The sequence below is a fragment of the Aspergillus pseudonomiae genome (genome assembly GCF_009193645.1).
Source record: "Aspergillus pseudonomiae strain CBS 119388 unplaced genomic scaffold BDV37scaffold_10, whole genome shotgun sequence".
NCBI lineage: Eukaryota > Fungi > Ascomycota > Eurotiomycetes > Eurotiales > Aspergillaceae > Aspergillus > Aspergillus pseudonomiae.
Window position 1 is genome coordinate 149473 of NW_022476002.1, and position 18582 is coordinate 168054.

Below are 18582 nucleotides of genomic sequence, written 5' to 3' on the forward strand. Positions count from 1 at the left end.
CGAAATCTACTTTAACCAGCCCCATTTGCAGGAAAGAAATGGTCTTTTCTTTCTATTTATACCAGGTCAACGGACGAATATGCTACAGAGCTCCAAATCATTCCTGCACCACACATCATCAACTGTAACCCCCTTCTCGTAGAAAATATCCCATATTATCGCATGCGGGTGTTTTCGAAAACCGTCTATTTCTCGGCCTGGGCAACGGCGGCCTCCTGGTTGGCCTCACCGAGGGAGCGAACCTCGCCCTGCTTGCCGTTCTATATTGGTGAAAAAGACATTTGTTAGCCCAAGTTCATAGCCCATGGATTCCAACAAAGCAAGCGGAGGCACCAAAACGAACCTCCCACTTAGCAAAACGCAGGTCCATCTGACCACGGCGCTCAGCAGCCAGACGAGGGGTCTCCTTGAGGGATCTGCGGACCGCGCGAGCAGCAACGGCCAGGTAGCGGTTGTAGCTGTAAAAGTCGAACGTCCAGTTAGTTCGGCGTCTAGGCAAGACGTGAAAAGATAAGGGATCATGCGTACGTCAGACCAGCGGCTTTCCAGTATGCCATCTTGACGGTGTGTGGAAGATGAGGTATTCAATTGGGGGTGGGAGAATCAATCAACCGATATGGGATGCTTTGCAAAGCGTCGAGTTTCGGAGCATCGGGATCTCGGGTCATGTGATACACGTGACTTCCCGGCCCATGACCAATCGAGCAAGCCTATTCCACCTGACCTTCTACCTTTAGTACTAGTAGTAGTAAATTCTAGACATAGCCTACAATATATTCCATTGGCAGACCAGTGAACCCTGGAACTGAGAGTATATTGCATCCGTGATATATATTCAATACTCTATTTGCTAGATTTCCTATATATGTCAAGTTTGTATAGTTTCTTTTCTTCTTCGGCATCCTCTGTACATAAATATATAGTATGTCCTAGATGCAAAAGTGGTAGAATAACTTATAATATATGCAGCACCTTTCAGATATAGAAAGCCCCACTTTGTACATCTAGGGGGATAACAACACATCTATCTAGTATTAATCTAATGTTGCTAGTTCTGGTATAGTGTATAGTGATTGCGGCTGCGCGGCTGAGTACCAGTCAACAGGCATACAAACAAACGATATCCCTTTGCAGTATACTGTCCTGGGTTGGAAGTTTCACTTACTATCTATGTATCTCAGATGATATGTTCATCTCTGGACATTTAGCAACATACTTTTATCAGATACTGTCTCTCACTTTATTTCACCCTTTTTCATATCCTGTTCCACTCAGTTATTTTCTATACCAGCTCGGCAAAACGTGCACTCTGACTCTACACATCACCCTTTCCAGTGACTGTATGTGAAGAAGAATTCCGACAAGGGTATTCACAGGTGCTAGCTATTCACTTTTTGATGTAATTTGCAGTCTCTCATGCTATCAGGGCACTATGAGTCCTTCCAAGAGAGCCTTGAACAGACCGAAGAAGCGCACCTTAGTCCGTTGGGACGGTACGTATCTCCTTGGTTGGGAGACACTGATTCTATTTGTTGATTGAGTTGACACCAATTTGTTAGATAACTTAAACGAGCTTCTTCTACTGACCGTGCAGTCAGTCTGCAATAACCAGTCTATCAGGATTCCTTGGTCCGAGGTTGCCAGTACAATGAAGAACAATGTCACTGAAGGGGCTATCGTCCAGCATCTAGCAAAGCTCCGGTCCCGTCGTGTCGATGCTGGCAAAGAAGTCCCTCCTCCCCTACGGCGCGGTGGTGTGGGGTCATCGAGCAAGCCTTCTGATAATGCGCCTGCCAGAGCTGCGTCTGGAGGCAAACGCTGTCTCAGTGCTCCTCATAGTTCAGGAAGCGAAGATGAAGGTCAAGAGATGAATTTCCAGGGCGATACTTCATCCGATGAAGACTATATCGACAAAAGTCGCCGCAGGAGTCGACCCAAGAAGCAATCACATAGACCTCAGCTACGTGAAGCCATTCCAATCAAGAGTGACGATGAGATAGACGGTAGTAATGATGGGCTTGGAGAGCTGTTGGTCCCTGGGGCTGATTTTCTCCAATATCCAAACGAGCAAGAATCACCGTCAGAGACAAGCTCCCCAGGTGCGTCAGAGAATACTAAAAGCAAATTGGTCACTCTGAGGTACAGACAGCCAGTTGGCAATGCGTCTAATGGCTTTCCTACGGCCTATGCGCATCCAGTAGCCACAACTGTCAACACATATGGCAATACGCCTTACCAAGCTCAGTATCAACAGCTACTAGAACCTAGTTTCGACATGGAGAACCATTACATGCTTGGATATAATCACATCATGGGCATGTCTGTAGGTGTTCCTGAAGACGCTGTCACTAACCTGACCTCACTTGGGGAACATCAAGACTTCCACAATGCAACATACGCTGGCTACCACCATCCAGCTTGTTACCACTCCACTGATGACTCGATTGGTGGTACCCTTTATAGTGAGAACTACCAGTACCTTCATGGCAACTATGTTGAATCAAATGAGGATGTGGCCATGGAGACTCAGGGTAATCTGGTGATGAAGATTGAATAAGCCTCAAACATGACTACACCGACTGGTTGTCGTTCCCCTCCGGTTGGGTTCGACTTTAGTGCAGTACATTGACTTGGGTTCAATATGAAGTCTTCTTGGATTGAGAGGTTGGTTTTGGTTTTGCTTCATCTAGTATTAGCGAGACTGAAGGCTCTGCTTTGGCCAGTCCGAGCTATCCACTGGGATATGGGAATCTTTCACTTTCCAAGCCGGCGTTTTGGTTTACATTCATTGGCCTCGATCAGTAACTATCGTTTGCTATTCTTTTGTGCACGCTGATTTTGCGTTTTATTCTATGGTATTTTTTGCATGCGCTTCGTTTTTTCTCAGAATGGTTGTCTTTCTATCAGTAGTGAGCAATATCAATGCCGATAAACGGCAATTAGTAATGTATACGAATTTCCGCTTCCGACGAGCCGAAGACATTCCCTCGGGAACGGGCCACGTGACCCTTTCTAGGAGCTTCTTTTGCCAAGACATCCGGGGATCGAGAATCGCCTGGAAAATTTTCGAGACTTTGGCTTCATCTCCATCCTCCTTCTCCATCTCTTTTTCTCTCATCTCTCCATCTCCATCTCCTTCTTCCCTTCTTTCTTCCTCTGCACCCGTCCTTGCTCTGGGAGTTCTGTTCGGGCAGACTTACTTCACTCATCAATTGACTCTCTGTTTCTGTAATTTCTTATTTACCTCCCTTCAAGATGCAAAGAGCTCTTTCCTCCAGGACATCTGTCCTCTCCGCCGCTTCTAAGCGCGCTCCCTTCAACAGATCCTCTGGCTTCAACCTCCAGCAGCAACGGTTTGCCCACAAGGTGCGTACTATCTAAGGCTGAATCTTTTCACGCCTCCCGACCGCGCCGGGACTGTTCTCCTCTTGAGTTCCCAGGTTGCTAATGCGGTGTAGGAGCTCAAATTCGGCGTCGAAGCCCGTGCCCAGCTCCTTAAGGGTGTCGACACTCTTGCCAAGGCTGTCACTTCCACTCTTGGTCCCAAGGGTCGTAATGTCTTGATTGACACTCCTTACGGCTCTCCCAAGATCACCAAGGGTATGTCGCTACATCCCGACCGATTCCTCCACACCAGACCGAAGCAAAATACTGACTGCATGCAGACGGTGTGACCGTTGCCAAGGCCGTTCAGCTCCAGGACAAGTTCGAGAACCTTGGTGCTCGTCTCCTTCAGGATGTTGCCTCCAAGACCAACGAACTCGCCGGTGACGGTACCACCACCGCTACCTGCCTTGCCCGTGCTATCTTCTCCGAAACCGTCAAGAACGTTGCCGCTGGCTGCAACCCCATGGATCTTCGCCGTGGTATCCAGGCTGCCGTCGAGGCTGCTGTCGACTACCTGCAGCAGAACAAGCGTGACATCACCACTGGAGAGGAGATTGCCCAGGTCGCTACCATCTCCGCTAACGGCGACACCCACGTTGGTAAGCTCATCTCTACCGCTATGGAGAGAGTCGGCAAGGAGGGTGTTATCACCGTTAAGGAGGGTAAGACCCTTGAGGATGAGCTTGAGGTCACTGAGGGTATGCGTTTCGACCGTGGTTACACCTCCCCCTACTTCATCACCGATGCCAAGTCCCAGAAGGTCGAGTTTGAGAAGCCTTTGATTCTCCTTTCCGAGAAGAAGATCTCCGCTGTTCAGGATATCATCCCCGCCCTTGAGGCCTCCACTACCCTCCGCCGTCCTCTCGTCATCATTGCCGAGGACATTGAGGGTGAGGCTCTCGCCGTCTGCATCCTTAACAAGCTCCGTGGACAGCTCCAGGTTGCTGCTGTCAAGGCTCCTGGCTTCGGTGACAACCGCAAGAGCATCCTTGGTGACCTTGGTGTCCTCACCAACGGTACTGTCTTCACTGATGAGCTCGACATCAAGCTCGAGAAGCTTACCCCTGACATGCTCGGTTCCACTGGCTCCATCACCATCACCAAGGAGGACACCATCATCCTGAACGGTGAGGGTACCAAGGACTCCATTGCTCAGCGCTGCGAACAGATCCGCGGTGTCATGGCTGACCCCACTACTTCTGAGTATGAGAAGGAGAAGCTCCAGGAGCGTCTGGCCAAGCTCTCCGGTGGTGTTGCTGTCATCAAGGTCGGTGGTTCCTCTGAGGTCGAGGTCGGTGAGAAGAAGGACCGTGTCGTTGACGCCCTTAACGCCACTCGTGCTGCTGTTGAGGAGGGTATCCTCCCTGGTGGTGGTACCGCTCTCCTCAAGGCCGCTGCCAACGGCCTTGACAACGTTAAGCCTGCCAACTTCGACCAGCAGCTCGGTGTCAGCATCATCAAGAATGCTATCACCCGGCCTGCCCGCACCATCGTTGAGAACGCTGGTCTTGAGGGCAGCGTCATTGTTGGCAAGCTTACTGAGGAGCACGCCAAGGACTTCAACCGCGGTTTTGACAGCTCCAAGGGCGAGTACGTTGACATGATCTCCAAGGGTATCGTCGACCCCCTTAAGGTCGTCCGTACTGCCCTGGTTGATGCTAGCGGTGTCGCATCTCTCCTTGGTACCACTGAGGTCGCTATTGTTGAGGCCCCTGAGGAGAAGGCCCCTGCCGCTCCTGGTGGTGGCATGGGTGGCATGGGTGGTATGGGCGGTATGGGCGGTGGCATGTTCTAAACTGCGCCGCGCCTGCTATAGCCTAAACTCTCCTTGTTTCTAACCTTTCCTCTTCCAGCGTGTCTTTACATACTGTTGCATATTCTGATATCTCTGTGTTTTTAATATCTCCTTTGTCCTAATGTGTTGCACGTCCTCACTACCCAATTCCTTACTTCCGATTATCCTTATCCTCATACCTCTCTATCGCATTACCCTATATATCATCTCCACTCCACTATGTCGGGATAAAAGCCTCAGGGAGTCCTGTGTATCATATCATGTACTTTACGTACACCACTGCTTTTGTAGTTGTGGTTCTGTTCTCAATTTACAATAATTGTTCATGATCAAATCTCCTTACGTAACCCAGACTCGTATAGAACTGTAGATCACCTCCATCTCATTTGCGATATGCCCTTGAACCAGTGCTGAATCCTTATGTGATACTACCTGAACCAGGTCAACTCAATGTCTTGATACTCCCAGTCAACAACTTCATTTCTCCCATCTCTACCCAAAGTCCGTCTAAACAGGAGTACCGGAAGTAACATCACCTTTGCGGTATCCAACACCCCGCAACATATGCACAAACCAACATGAACAAAAATTAGATTAGAAAACAAAAAAAAAAAAAAAAACAAAATCCCTACGCCCCATTAACACTCTGGTGCCATCTACCCCCCTTCTCAGAAACATCAAACCCCATCATCCCCTCCATATCAGAAACATGAACCGCCGGTAACGGGGAAATCACCCGATCCTCATGTCGTTTCCAAATATCATCCTCAAACTGTTTGTTATACCGTCTATTCCCCAAATACCTGTCAAGACGCGAGGTACTTTCCGATTGCCCTGGAGTCGGCTTTGCCGGGGACGCCGCGGTCCCTAATTTGAATACGCCTTTGACGGGGATCAAGAGGAAATCTGTGATTATACCGACGCCGATTATGTGGGCTTTTACGACGCTATCGCGCAGACGCTCACTGAAGGCCATGGAGAGGGCGATGAGGATTATTGCGGCGGATGTTGGGCCTTAGGTTGTTATTGGTTAGTGGTGCTGGATAGGGCTTGAGAGGGGATTATACTGGTTGACGCACCTGATATTGCCAGCATGTACGCCCAGTCGGGGTTTGTTTCTTCACCGCTCCATTCGCGGACATTCACGCCGAATAGGGAGGTAAAGAATGAGAGGGGGAGAAAGCTGTGGTTTTCTTTTAGTACGGGGATGTAGGTGGTGATTGATAGTATAGGGTAGGGTGGTGACTGACATGACGGTGAAGATCGTAAATACCATTACGGACTGCGATTGGTTTTGGGCTACTTCTGCCTGCCAGCGTGTTATACGGGACTCGTCAACGTTTGCTTGCTTTTGCTTGAGGTCGAGGAGGTTTTCGACCTAGAATACCTAGTGTTAGGCAAGCCGGATGGTTGAGGGTAGGGAATCGTACAGCTTTCTGTGCTAGATGTGCGTTCTCGCGCATGTCTGTGACCTGGGTGCGGTAGTCTTCGAGTCGGGAAAGAGCAGATTCTATAAAGATTTTTCCATATCCTTTGTCTTCGAAATATTGCGCCATTAATTTGATGGTGGCGGTTTGCTGTTCGAGTAGTTTTAGTATGGTCCCTAGTTCGTCTATTATGTCTCTTAGTTCTAATAGTGTAGAGAGATCTTCGCGATTTTGATGGGCTACTCGACGGTCTCTTTCATCACGTTCTGATGCGGTCATTGTCCTGCCCTCTAGCGTCCTGTTGTAATCGGCTGGTCTGGCGATGAATCCTCGGGTGCGGAAGCGTTTGAATGATTTAGTGGTTGATTCAGTCTACGAATATTAGCGTTCATATTGAAGTTGCCGATGGAAAATAGCGTACCAGGATGCTAATGGATTCCTCAAAGATCCGCAGTATCTGTAGATCATGGTCCAGCGTCCTGTCCAGAAGAATCGTGACTGCATGCAAGACTATCAATGCAGCGAGATCCCCGGCTGTTTCAAAGCGTCTTGCTAGGTCTCCGTTTAACTCGTTGTAAATGCTGCTATGCAGATTCGCCTGTTCGTATAGCTTATCTTCAGCAGTTGCTGCCTCCTGTTTAGGGAAAAAGGTAACGACGGTTTTCTCATCTACGACCCAGAGCCAGAGCTGATCAACCATGAGAACCTTTCCGTCGATGAACGTCTTGGAAGAGTCAGGGTTGTCTTGCAGAGGGATTGAGCTACCAATCTCGTTAAGATCGACGACTTTTCTAGTCCGCTTCCATAGCATCTGATCGTCGTCTCGTGCTACCGTTGACCGCAGATTTGGATACCCATACTGGTCCAATGTTCGTCGTATATGAATAGGGGGCTCGGCACCCAAGAACTTCCATATCAATCTCGATTCTATATGTGACTCTGAGATATACTCAGGGACTGGCTTGGATCTTCCCTGTTGTAGCCGCTTTTCGATAACTTTTCTTCGTTGAAGGAGATTCCAATATGTGTCCCAATGAAGCTGTGTTACCATACCTTAGTCAATGAAATCATACGCCTAGTAGACCGACTTACATAAGGAAGCTATTATATCGTCAGTACACTGTCCTAGCCAATATTGAATCGACTGGACTTACGTATAAGGCTAACTGAGGATCACGAGGCTCCTCTGGTGAATTCATTGGCAAAGAATCACCCAGCCTGGAATGAATACACGTGGGACGGACAAAACGCGCATGAGGCTCTAGGTGGCGGGCTCTGATAATTTGCGAGAACCAGTTTTTATCATTGATGAACTTGTTGAAGCTGATGCATTGACGGTTGTATCACGTTAGCCCGAGGAGGTAGCTCGTATAAAGGGACTGGACGTACAACTCTGGCCTCTGCTGGTCGTTGCAAGCTTTAGACAGAACTGGAGGCACCCATCCCGTATGAGTGTATGGGACATGAATCCATAAGAGCTTCTCGCTACCTGGCTCTGGTCGGTCAAATCGGGGAGCTCTCCGAGGCAGCTCTGCTCGAACTTCCTGGAGCCGCTCCCTTGTGGGCGGTGGTAACGGAAGGAAAGCTCTGTATTTCGATGATAAACTAGCTCTTTGTTGGTTTAGTCGGTCGATTCGGTACTCAAACTTTCATGTTATCGCAATACTCACAATACATTGGGCTGTGCCTGGTTGCTGGGACTGGAACTCCCAGCAGTGGTCTCTTTCCTTTCATCAGTTACGCTGTCTCTATGTCCTAGGTCTTCACTAGAGACAGTATCACTCTGAATGTCCGACGTTGCTTCTTCTTGTGGTACATCAATATAACTGTCCGCAGCGGCCTCCGTGACGTGAATCCTAGGGGAGGCCGGGGCTACAAAACTGCGACTTCTTCTAATTGATGGCCTTGATGGGATTGTCTGAGGCTGGATGGTGCTAGCCTCCTCCAATACCCCATCCCGTATAGCAAACGGTGTATCTGCCATAGCGGCAGAGGATGGTCTGCTATCAAAATCACTTATCGAGGAGTCATCGATTGAGCCGGACGATACTCTACCGGTCTGTTTCAGTCGATCCGTGAGACAGATTGCAGGACCGTCTTTTAGGTACTCCCGTAGCGATGTTTTCGTCGACCAGAGCTTGAGAGGCGTTTCATCGCTGACTCCCCGCGCCGTGTCTTCGAAGAAGCCATTAACTTGCACCATAACCTCTCGACTAACGCGCAACGGAGCATCTGGTAACTTGGAAAGCTGCGCAGCCATGGTGATGATCGGCTGAAGCTCTTTAATAAAGCTTTTTCTGGTTGTGAGTTCTTGTCCTTTGAAGGATGCTACACCAACGTGATCCGTAGCTAACGGGATCACCTTTTCGTGCTCCAGATCTAGTACCCCCGACCGAATAGAAGTAATTGGGACATGCATTTCCACACAACTTACAGTACCCGAATCCGCGACGGTAAGTGTAGAGTCGACTGTCTCTAAGAATGTCCATATCTTGATATCTGCAGATATGGACCTGAATTGGTTGGATAGTTGCAACAGCCGTGGATGTCTGGGTTTCAGCACCTCTCGTATGCAGTGGGGAACATGATGTTTGAGTTGCATTAGGCGGCGGATACTCTTAGCATATTCAGGAGCTGAAAGATAGCTCGAGCCTTGGTGGGGGGTTGCCATGAAAGCAATCCCATAGCAGCTTGTCAGTATCGACGCGAGGTTCGACGTTGAATGTGCGGCAATGGCAAGCGCTGCTTTGGCGACAAGACCGCCTGTTCCATGGCAGATGAAAAAAATGGGCCTCCTTCCGGTCTGTAGATTGTCACTAATCTCATTCATTTGTGCAGTAATAGAGAAGCGCTGCATACAGTGTGTTGTCTTTCTGAGTGTATCTGCTTCAAGAGATGATGGGCCAAAGAGTCCAGATCATCTTGACGGTCAAGCGGCCCATGGTCGAACAGTAACACCCGCGCATTGGGGACATATCGTGTCAGTTCTGAAATGAGCCATGGCTTCTGAAAATCATCACCGACCCACGCTCTCTGCGGATCTGCTCCAATCGCAGGAACTGCCACAACACTATAATAGTTCAGACAAAAATACCAAATAAGGTGGATAGTTATAGCCACGATACTTACTCTACCTCAGTCTCGAGTTTAATAGATCGCTCACTGTTCGTATCACTGTTGGTCGCCATGGTTGTTGTTTTCCTCGAGAGGGAATATAGTGAATCATACTTTCAACTTTCAGAGGTGGAGAAGATATGATTATGGGTAGATGACAGCCATCATCTGATCCCGCCTCTGTTTCTCGATTTAAATCCATGGCAGCTGATGCTTCCCGGGGCCCTTCAGAAGCCTTGGCAGTTCAGCCTCATCAGAAAGCGTACTAAAGGTGACTAGAGCAATCGAGACGCCAATCATGAGGCCGAAGTGTTGGAAAGAACGATTGTTCGGATCCACGGGGGGTCAATGCCACCTCGTGACTTACCCTGCACATGACAGTCTACAACCCTCATATCAACTAAAAACACCTCCTAGTAAGACTTTGACCGTATATTAAAAGTTCGTCTCCTTACAACAATGGTTAGGTTGGTTTCATCGTAAAATGACCCCTGAGTATAATGGAACCAAAAAGACCTTATCCATAACGGAGATGTTGACGATCGTTTAATCAATATAATACACTAAAGAGGGGGGTTTGTTAGCTCTATTGCGAGATGTAAGTATGTACACGATAACCAGAATGCAACGCTTTTGGAGTGTAGTGACCAGGACCACCATTTCCGACCCCAATAAAGTACAAATAAATGCTCTATAACTTAACTCATGCGGTATCGTCAGAAGAAAAACAATAACAAAGAGCAGAATTTCTGCTACAGAATTAAACAATAATGAATATTGCCGAGGGTATTCAAGGCCCTACACGTACACATGTAGGGCATGCTGAAGAGTTCGAATAGAAACGCAAAGTGTTGGGCACGGTTGCGGCGTGCTTCGATCCCAGCAGCAAGTCAGGCTGGCTGAGTAATTGCTCATACAGAGTCCGAATGTTCCTCCGGGTGACGTCTCTCATTGACGCCCTTTGCCATCTTCTTTCCAACTTCATATGTGGAAATCATGATGGCGCAAGCAGGTGCTACTTTCAAGCACCTTGCTACCCAGCCTCGAAAGAGCCCGGCCGTACCCTCCTCATGGAAGATATGCATGAGGAACCTAGGCAAGGAAAGCTGTTCTGGATGAAGAGACCCCCGCGGTACGCTACTCTTCTCATCCCCCAGGTGTCGAAAAACTTGCTGGCGTGTTTTCCCTACATCAAAAGGAGTTGTGACAAACGCTGCTACTGAGCCTGACGCAGCACCCGCGATGAAGCTTTCAAAAAACGTTGGCGTATGCATGTCGTCCTCATGTTGGTGTCCCACAGGGGATAGCCCAGCCGGCAACAGGCTGTCATGGGATTTATGCCGTGCCTCAATGAGGTGCTTTTTGACTTCCTCATATCCCCACCAATACAGACCTGAAAAGGGCACATCACGCCACATAGTGAGCGTTAACCCTCGCCAGAGCGAACTATAGCCCTGAGTTTTGGTCATATGGTGTAATCCTTCGAAAGTGGCCTTAAAATGTCCTGCACCGGTGCCCGGGGTAGCCTGTAGGCGCGTTCGGAACATCTCGATCGGGCTAATGGCCGATGCCGCAGCAACCCTTGCAACAGAACCTGATATAAATGCAACATAGGCGTCTGGCAAAAATTTCTTTATTGGGCTTCTCTCATCACTTCGCAACCAATCGTATCCCGCAAAGTAGATGATGTTTGCCGGTATACTCATCATCATGGTCGGACTAAGCCCACGCCAAAGAGTCCACACGCCTTCATTTCGAGCAATCTTCCGTAGGCCATCAAGTGTGGATGTAAACGTTTTCCGCTGAACTTCCTCCACGGCACAATCCGCGATAGCAGGCGAAGGGGCTCCAATAGCTCCTGCGCCGGGCCCAACCATACACACTTGAGTATTCTGACCGATCCAAAAGACTTCACGACAACAGGCAGTCACGCCTAGATTCGGGGGTATATTCTTCAACGTTTGCGCCGTGTGGTGGTGAAAAGGGGACGTATTCTTAATTGCAGATTGAGACTGTAGGCGGACTCGAACGACGTCAAGAGGGGTCACTATACAATACTGTAAGTATATATGGCATTCATCTCCCAGCGTATTTGGGAGCGAGATCGGGCTCAAATTCAGTAACTGACATACCTAGTAGATTTGTCAAAACGCTGCCACAGGTGGCGGAAACCATCTTCTGGATGATCGAGACATGTTCATTGTTCCCACTGGCGTCCGGAGCAGGAGTGTTTCCTGTTCCAGATGTAACCGCCATTGCCTTGTCTTCAATCCAAGGCCATGACTCTGCCGTGTTCCCCTCCAATCCAGCGGTGGTCAAGAGGTCAGAGCGATATCGGTCCCCGCGAGTGATGTCAGACCTATAGTCAGACATTCATCCGGCTAGGAAGATAGAGCAAGGAGTATCCTATAGCCGCTTTTCCGCGTCCTTTCTGATAAGAGGTATTGGCAGAATGGTCTTTCGTTAGACAGTATGGTGGGGAGCAATAACGACGGGAGCAATGCGTCAGTCAAAGAAAAAGAACGGTCCGGCTCGGTTGTTAGCGGTGGCGCTCGGGCCAGAGCAAGATTGGATCGGCGATAAGATAGCGCCGAACTGCCGCTTGACCTGAACTTTCTCCAATTTATCGATAACATAGTACTATCAACCAGGCATTTTCACGATCGCTGTTCGGTTGCTGTTCGGGAAATAGCTCTGTGAATACCTGCAAGTTTCCGATCATTGCGGTATATATTACTCTCCGCCTCCCGCAGGTGTGATCGAGTGTCGGTGCTCGTCGGACACTGCCGTGCTTATCAATCAGGAACCCGCCTCAGTCCGCCATTGTACCGTGCCCTGCCGTCGTGATAATGGAAGACAACGCTGAACTAGAGTCGTTTCGACGGCAGTGGCGGGAGGAAGTCGCCCGTCGGACGAAGCATACCAAACCTACCACGCCACGGCCAAAACGCGTCACAAGCCCCTCTTCTAGGGCACGACCGAGTCAATTCCCGCCAACTCGCCACGAGGCATGGCTACGCAAAGAAGAAGACGAGGAAAGGACAACATCATTTGGTAGCGCTGAAATCGTCCAAGGTGTTAGCAATCTAAACATTACCAATGATGAGGATGTTTTTCATTCACAAGAAACACGAAAGGAGCCTAAATCAGCTCTAGAGCACTTTGAACGAGCGGTGGAGAGGGAGGCCGAGGGGAAGTTGGGGGATAGTCTACAACATTACCGCAAAGCATATAAGGTAATCATTACTATTTCCTCCAATTTATGTCGATTTTGGCTAACCGCTATGTTTTTCCCGTCTTATAGTTGGACTCGGCTGTCGACAAGACTTACCGTGACAAGCACTTTGCCTGGGCGTGGAAAAAGCCAGCCAAAGCCCCAGCTCCTGCCGCGCACATAACTTCGAAAGATCAACCAACTCAAGATGAATCAGAGACTTTAACAACGCCCGAGCTTATTGCATCTTTTGCCCACCTGCCCATTGCTCAACCAAAGCCTCTCTTCGAGGGCGACCCCGCACCCCCATGTCCCATCGCTCACGTTCCTTCGGAGGTGATAGTCGAGATTTTGAGGCATGTGGCATTAATGGACCCAGCGGCATTCTCTCGGATGTCACTGGTCTGCAAACGATTTGCATGGCATTTTGCTCACGAACAGCACATATGGAAACGACTTTGCCAGGGTCCTGAATTTGGCTTCAAGTCTATGCATTATGCTTTCGATTGCGACCTTCACGGTAACCCAGAGAACACACTAAGCCCTCGTTCTCGCTACACTCCGTTTCCTGTTGGCACTGCTGTGCAGGTTCCCAAGCCGCTCTCCTCATGGAGTGACGTATTTCAAATGTTCCCTCGTATTCGATTTACAGGAATCTACATTAGCACAGTCAACTATACTCGCGCCGGTGCTGCCTCATTTTACCAAAATATATCGTGGAACTCTCCGATCCACATAGTCACATACTATCGATATCTACGATTTTACCCGGATGGCACAGTCATCGCCCTACTCAGTACCGTGGAACCTCTGGACCTGGTCCCACATATTAGCATTGAAAACGTTATAGAAGCCCAGGCATCTCACAAGCACCACCGACGTCCGCCTTTGGACGCAGGTAAGACTGTAGCGGGAGGCGCGGAACCAACACCTGCGATCGCAATGGGAGCCTTAAAAGACGCTCGCCAGGGTCGTTGGCGCTTGGCCGATCCTTTCCCAGCCTCCGAGACGGGCGCGCAGGTAGAGACGGGCCTTCCTTCGGTTCATGGCGGTAAAGACCTGTCGGCCGATGCCTTCGATCCCAGAGACGTCATTATCGAGACAGAAAGTGTTAGCCGGTCGAGCATCAATGTTCTCCACATGTCACTGCGGTCATCTGCGGCGCATAAGTCCACCAATGCGCCCAAAAACACGAAATTGATATGGAAGGGCTATTGGAGCTACAACAAACTCAATGATGATTGGTCTGAATACGGTCTTCGCAATGACCGCGTCTTCGTCTTTCGACGTGTTCGTGGATGGGGTATGAATTAACGAATCATGGAATTTTAATCTGGCGCTTTATACATAGATGGAAATGTATAGACAACGGGAAAACATCGAGCAAATTCTTGGGTACACAAATTATGACATGGGAAAACGAAGTCTGTGAATTTATAGACTGGGTTATAATATATACAATGGAAACGCACCAGTATGAATAAACCACCGAATATGAGCATGACATTTAGCGTCCTTCGCTAGTATATTTGCGACTGTAGGAATATATAGTTGAACTGTTGGTTAAATGTCTCCGCGCCAAGGGTTCTTATCGATAAGCTTCACCTAAAAAATTTCGGGAATTTGGCACTCCGACAAAAGCACTTTAACAACACGATACGACGACATGAAGAGTACCTAATTAGACTAATCTATACCGTCTTTTGAGTCTTTTAGCCTTGACATTATCATTTTCTCACCTAGACTGTCTTTCTCGGGACTACAGGACTACTCGCGATGCCCGAACGCGTGAAAACGGTCTTCTTCGAAGACCCGGACGAGACACCCGCCAGTGGAAAAGACAAGGCCACAATAGCGAAAGAAAACCTCGAAACAGGATCCATCAAAAGGAAACATCCCAGCAAAGAAGAAGATAAGAAAAAGAAGAAAAAACGGAAACATGGCGAGTCGATCGATAGTTCGCAACAACCCACACCGGCAGCCGCAGAAAACAAACCCGAGCCACCTGCGCAGAACTCCGAAAAAGATATGCCCACGAGCAAGAACAACGTGAGCGTCGCATCCGACAGGCCGAGACACAAGAAGAAAGATCAGAAACAGAAGCCGCTGAGGGATACAAAGACCAATTTCAACTCATTGAAGGAAAAGGCGAAAACGTTGTATGAAATTCGCAAGAACCTTCCTATCTTCCCCCATGCCGACGAGATCCGACAAGACCTGCGCAAGAACGATGTGATGCTCCTTATTGGTGAGACGGGTAGCGGAAAGAGTACGCAGATTCCCCAGTTTCTGTTCAATGAGCAATGGTGTCGGCCAACAAAGACAAAGGTGGCCCAGGAGGATGGTTCACAAAAGGAGATAGAGGTTGGCGGCTGTATCGCTATTACTCAACCCCGGCGAGTTGCTGCGATCTCGCTGGCTAGGCGTGTTGCGGAGGAAATGGGCACACCACTTGGGTCGTCGTCTCCCGCGAGTAAAGTCGGCTACTCCGTTCGTTTTGATACGTCTACATCTCCTAGCACGCGGGTCAAATTCCTGACGGAGGGAATGCTGCTACAGGAGATGCTGCGCGACCCCTCGTTGACCAAATACAGCGCGATTGTCGTTGATGAAGTGCACGAGCGCGGTGTCAATGTTGATCTGCTGCTAGGATTCCTCAGGAATCTAGTGTCGGGGAAGAGAGAAGGGCGTGGCGGAGTGCCGTTGAAAGTTGTGGTGATGAGTGCCACGGCAGATATGGAGAGTCTACTCGGCTTCTTCCAGGAAGGATATCAGAGCTCACGATCGGAGAAGGAAGCACAGAACAGCACCAAGGCTATCACGAACGGCTCTGGCAAGAAAGATGATGAAATTTCTGTCTGCCATATCAAGGGTCGGCAGTTTCCAGTCAAAACTATTTACTCGCCTGAACCAGTACACGATTTTGTTGATGCAGCCCTCAAAGTTATCTTCAATATCCATTACAAGGAGCCATTGCCTGGAGACATTCTAGTTTTCTTGACTGGACAGGAGACTGTGGAAAACTTGGAGAAGTTGGTGAACGAGTATGCCGTTGGAATGGACCCTGCGTTGCCGAAGATCCAAGTTCTACCACTGTTTGCTGCCCTTCCGCAGGCAGCACAACAGCGCGTGTTTGTCCCTGCACCGCCTCGGACTCGCAAAATCATTCTAGCTACGAACATTGCTGAAACCTCGGTGACTGTCTCTGGAGTACGGTATGTGGTCGATTGTGGAAAAGCCAAAGTGAAGCAATTCCGCTCACGTCTGGGATTGGATTCTCTCCTGGTCAAGCCTATCTCTAAATCCGCTGCTATCCAACGTAAAGGTCGTGCAGGACGAGAGGCACCCGGCCAGTGTTATCGTCTGTTTACTGAAAAAGACTACCTAGAGTTGGATGAAGTTAACACCCCAGAGATCCTACGATGCGATCTGAGTCAAGCTTTGCTCAACATGAAGGCGCGTGGTGTCGACGATGTCATGGGCTTCCCCTTCCTGACACGTCCCCCGCGGGAGTCCTTGGAGAAGGCGCTTCTCCAGCTGCTGAGCATTGATGCGCTCGAAGAATCTGGCAAAGTTAGTCCGATCGGCCTGCATATTGCCAAGCTTCCTCTCACTCCGACTCTCGGTCGGGTCTTACTTGCGGCATCGGAGTATGGGGAAGACTGTCTGTCCGATGTGATCGACATCATCTCGTGCCTCAGTGTGGAGACCATCTTCTTAAACACGACATCGGAGGAAAAGAAGGAGGAGGCGGAGAAAGCGCGGCGGGATCTGTATCGGAGAGAAGGCGATCATCTTACCATGCTCGCCACCGTGCAATCCTACGCCGCCGAGAACACCGATCGCAAGGCGTGGGCTGAGAGACATATGGTCTCTCATCGGGCGATGCAAGCCGTAATGGTAAGACTCCGTTGACTCAACTGAAACACGCATTCAATTAACCAAGTTATCTATAGGATGTCCGTAAGCAGCTTACTACTCAATGCCGTCAAGCTAAACTTCTTTCCCCGAATGATAATCGGGGTCCCTCGACTAGTTCTATCACCCGAGAACCATCGCCCATTCACATACTGCAAAGTTTCCTACAGGGGTTTGCTACCAATACCGCCCGTCTGGTGCCGGACGGCAGCTATCGGACCGTTGTCGGGAATCAAACCGTGGCGATTCACCCGTCCAGTGTGTTGTTTGGCAAGAAAGTCGAGGCTATTATGTACAACGAGTACGTCTTCACGAATCGGAGTTACGCCCGAGGAGTGAGTGCAGTGCAGATGGACTGGGTTGGAGAGGCGCTTGCTGGGCAGTAGACCTCATTTTCCATTTTCACGTTCTTTTTTCTCTTTACTATGGGGGCCTTTGTACAGTTCAGCCCACTCGACAGTTTACCAGTGTAGAATTTATACCCAATGAACAGTATACACCACACAGATTGTCCGCTTCAATGATCCATTTCCAAACCGGTTACTTGACTTTCGACCATGCACTTTACTTCGGAATGGCCTCTGCCATGAAGTTATATCCTTCCCCTCTTCCAATTTCCGCACCATGCGGATCCACACCAGAAACTCAGAATGAAAGAACAGGGAAGGTAAAGAAAGCCTCTGCACAGTTGGCCAAATTCAAGTTCTAGAGTAGTGTAGGAACGAGTGTGAAACCAGAAGATGGGCCAAAGGATCCAACCATAGAATGATGGTACTGTCCTTATTATCCCCATGCCATTACAGCCTAGTGCTTTTTCTGATAGAGCCCATACCCAGATCGCTAGTGTGATATTCCTGGCAGATTTACATAATTGGCGCCAAAAGCTGTAGATCCATCTTGGACCGAATCCGCTCCATACATGAGTCACAAATCCCTTCCGACAGCAGTACTTTCCACTTACAGAAGGTGACTGTGGTCGAATAGTATGATTGTGGAGTTTGGCTCAAATCATATCAACATTGCTTGGCGAGCCCTACTTTTGCAACATGCTGTTGCTGTAATGGAGAGGACGGCACTCTTATCTTATGCGATACAGCTGACAAGAATATAATCAGTAAGGAATTATCGGACTGTAGCAGAAAATCTCTTGCGGTGGATATTGTGCATCCAAACATGTAATTACTCCGTGTGTTCGCACATTCAGGTCAGGCATCCAAAAGCGGCGAGGGGTAAGCACTAAAGCGGAAAGAGAAGATCAATCGACTATCTAATGATGGATGGACGAGTCGTATGGAACTAGCGAGTCTAATCTCGTCGCATTGCATCTGATCCATGGAAAGTACAGAGGTCCCACTGGAGGTACGGAGGTACCACCCCTGACAGTTGTCCGCCTCAAATTGGGCGATGCAGACCATTGCTGTGAGGATGACATGTCACTGCGATCAGCCCGCTGAGGGTCGATCATATCATCTGGCGTTCGGTGGGACTTGTACGGTGCAGGTCTGTCATGGAGGACGACAAATCAAGTCATGATAAATGATTCAAACTCAAAAAGGGGTAAAAGCAGGCCAAAAGGACTTTTTGCAATTCAAGAATCAGAGTAAGTAAAGCCGGGTAGAGTGCGTTCGCAATCCAGACACATTGCACGTTTGGCAATTATAAAAGCATCATCCTTATCTCATCAGCGATAAATTAGCAGATGGTCGATCACCCGATCCATCAATACG

The 18582-nt window shown here is 49.0% G+C and overlaps 7 protein-coding genes across 7 annotated transcripts; 4 read left to right on the forward strand and 3 right to left on the reverse strand.

Moving 5' to 3' along the window:
* Positions 1-24: 24 nt before the first annotated feature.
* On the reverse strand, positions 25-605 carry BDV37DRAFT_240540 (ATP synthase subunit epsilon family protein). Its single transcript, XM_032081076.1, has 3 exons — positions 529-605; positions 344-458; positions 25-260 (listed from the first exon to the last, which is right to left on the reverse strand). The coding sequence occupies exons 1-3, from the start codon at positions 555-557 to the stop codon at positions 186-188; spliced, it is 219 nt and encodes a 72-aa protein (XP_031944896.1). The 5' UTR covers positions 558-605; the 3' UTR covers positions 25-185.
* An 827-nt stretch (positions 606-1432) lies between these two features.
* Positions 1433-2557, forward strand: BDV37DRAFT_279748 (uncharacterized protein; the record flags this gene model as incomplete). Its single annotated transcript, XM_032086398.1, has 2 exons — positions 1433-1493; positions 1560-2557. 2 exons carry the CDS (start codon positions 1433-1435, stop codon positions 2555-2557), a joined length of 1059 nt encoding a protein of 352 aa, XP_031944897.1.
* Positions 2558-3097: 540 nt separating this feature from the next.
* hsp60 (chaperone ATPase HSP60) lies at positions 3098-5511 on the forward strand. Its single transcript, XM_032081077.1, has 3 exons — positions 3098-3366; positions 3459-3600; positions 3666-5511. The coding sequence occupies exons 1-3, from the start codon at positions 3256-3258 to the stop codon at positions 5180-5182; spliced, it is 1770 nt and encodes a 589-aa protein (XP_031944898.1). The 5' UTR covers positions 3098-3255; the 3' UTR covers positions 5183-5511.
* Positions 5512-5810: 299 nt separating this feature from the next.
* On the reverse strand, positions 5811-9797 carry BDV37DRAFT_269065 (uncharacterized protein; the record flags this gene model as incomplete). The annotated part of the gene is made up of 8 exons (XM_032084293.1): positions 5811-6196; positions 6262-6365; positions 6433-6560; positions 6613-6981; positions 7031-7648; positions 7764-7932; positions 8280-9158; positions 9739-9797. The coding sequence occupies 8 exons, from the start codon at positions 9795-9797 to the stop codon at positions 5811-5813; spliced, it is 2712 nt and encodes a 903-aa protein (XP_031944899.1).
* Positions 9798-10168: 371 nt separating this feature from the next.
* BDV37DRAFT_240551 (putative mitochondrial carrier protein) lies at positions 10169-12216 on the reverse strand. The gene is made up of 2 exons (XM_032081078.1): positions 11856-12216; positions 10169-11770 (listed from the first exon to the last, which is right to left on the reverse strand). The coding sequence occupies exons 1-2, from the start codon at positions 12094-12096 to the stop codon at positions 10635-10637; spliced, it is 1377 nt and encodes a 458-aa protein (XP_031944900.1). The 5' UTR covers positions 12097-12216; the 3' UTR covers positions 10169-10634.
* Positions 12217-12280: 64 nt separating this feature from the next.
* BDV37DRAFT_4931 (putative F-box protein (Pof7)) lies at positions 12281-14482 on the forward strand. The gene is made up of 2 exons (XM_032090763.1): positions 12281-12959; positions 13028-14482. Exons 1-2 carry the CDS (start codon positions 12573-12575, stop codon positions 14249-14251), a joined length of 1611 nt encoding a protein of 536 aa, XP_031944901.1. The 5' UTR covers positions 12281-12572; the 3' UTR covers positions 14252-14482.
* Positions 14483-17344, forward strand: BDV37DRAFT_5015 (putative ATP-dependent RNA helicase (Hrh1)). Its single transcript, XM_032090775.1, has 2 exons — positions 14483-16837; positions 16894-17344. The coding sequence occupies exons 1-2, from the start codon at positions 14714-14716 to the stop codon at positions 17239-17241; spliced, it is 2472 nt and encodes an 823-aa protein (XP_031944902.1). The 5' UTR covers positions 14483-14713; the 3' UTR covers positions 17242-17344.
* The last annotated feature ends 1238 nt before the right edge of the window (positions 17345-18582 follow it).

Coding starts and splice junctions, on each gene's coding strand:
- BDV37DRAFT_240551 (XM_032081078.1), bottom strand. CDS start 12,096: ATGTCTGACTATAGGTCTGACATCACTCGCGGGGACCGATATCGCTCT. Junction 11,771..11,855: donor CGTTTTGACAAATCTACTAG/GTATGTCAGTTA, acceptor AGTATTGTATAG/TGACCCCTCTTGACGTCGTT.
- hsp60 (XM_032081077.1), top strand. CDS start 3,256: ATGCAAAGAGCTCTTTCCTCCAGGACATCTGTCCTCTCCGCCGCTTCT. Junction 3,367..3,458: donor AGCAACGGTTTGCCCACAAG/GTGCGTACTATC, acceptor AATGCGGTGTAG/GAGCTCAAATTCGGCGTCGA. Junction 3,601..3,665: donor CTCTCCCAAGATCACCAAGG/GTATGTCGCTAC, acceptor GACTGCATGCAG/ACGGTGTGACCGTTGCCAAG.
- BDV37DRAFT_4931 (XM_032090763.1), top strand. CDS start 12,573: ATGGAAGACAACGCTGAACTAGAGTCGTTTCGACGGCAGTGGCGGGAG. Junction 12,960..13,027: donor ATTACCGCAAAGCATATAAG/GTAATCATTACT, acceptor CCCGTCTTATAG/TTGGACTCGGCTGTCGACAA.
- BDV37DRAFT_5015 (XM_032090775.1), top strand. CDS start 14,714: ATGCCCGAACGCGTGAAAACGGTCTTCTTCGAAGACCCGGACGAGACA. Junction 16,838..16,893: donor GGGCGATGCAAGCCGTAATG/GTAAGACTCCGT, acceptor AGTTATCTATAG/GATGTCCGTAAGCAGCTTAC.
- BDV37DRAFT_240540 (XM_032081076.1), bottom strand. CDS start 557: ATGGCATACTGGAAAGCCGCTGGTCTGAC. Junction 459..528: donor TGGAAAGCCGCTGGTCTGAC/GTACGCATGATC, acceptor CGACTTTTACAG/CTACAACCGCTACCTGGCCG. Junction 261..343: donor TGCGTTTTGCTAAGTGGGAG/GTTCGTTTTGGT, acceptor TCACCAATATAG/AACGGCAAGCAGGGCGAGGT.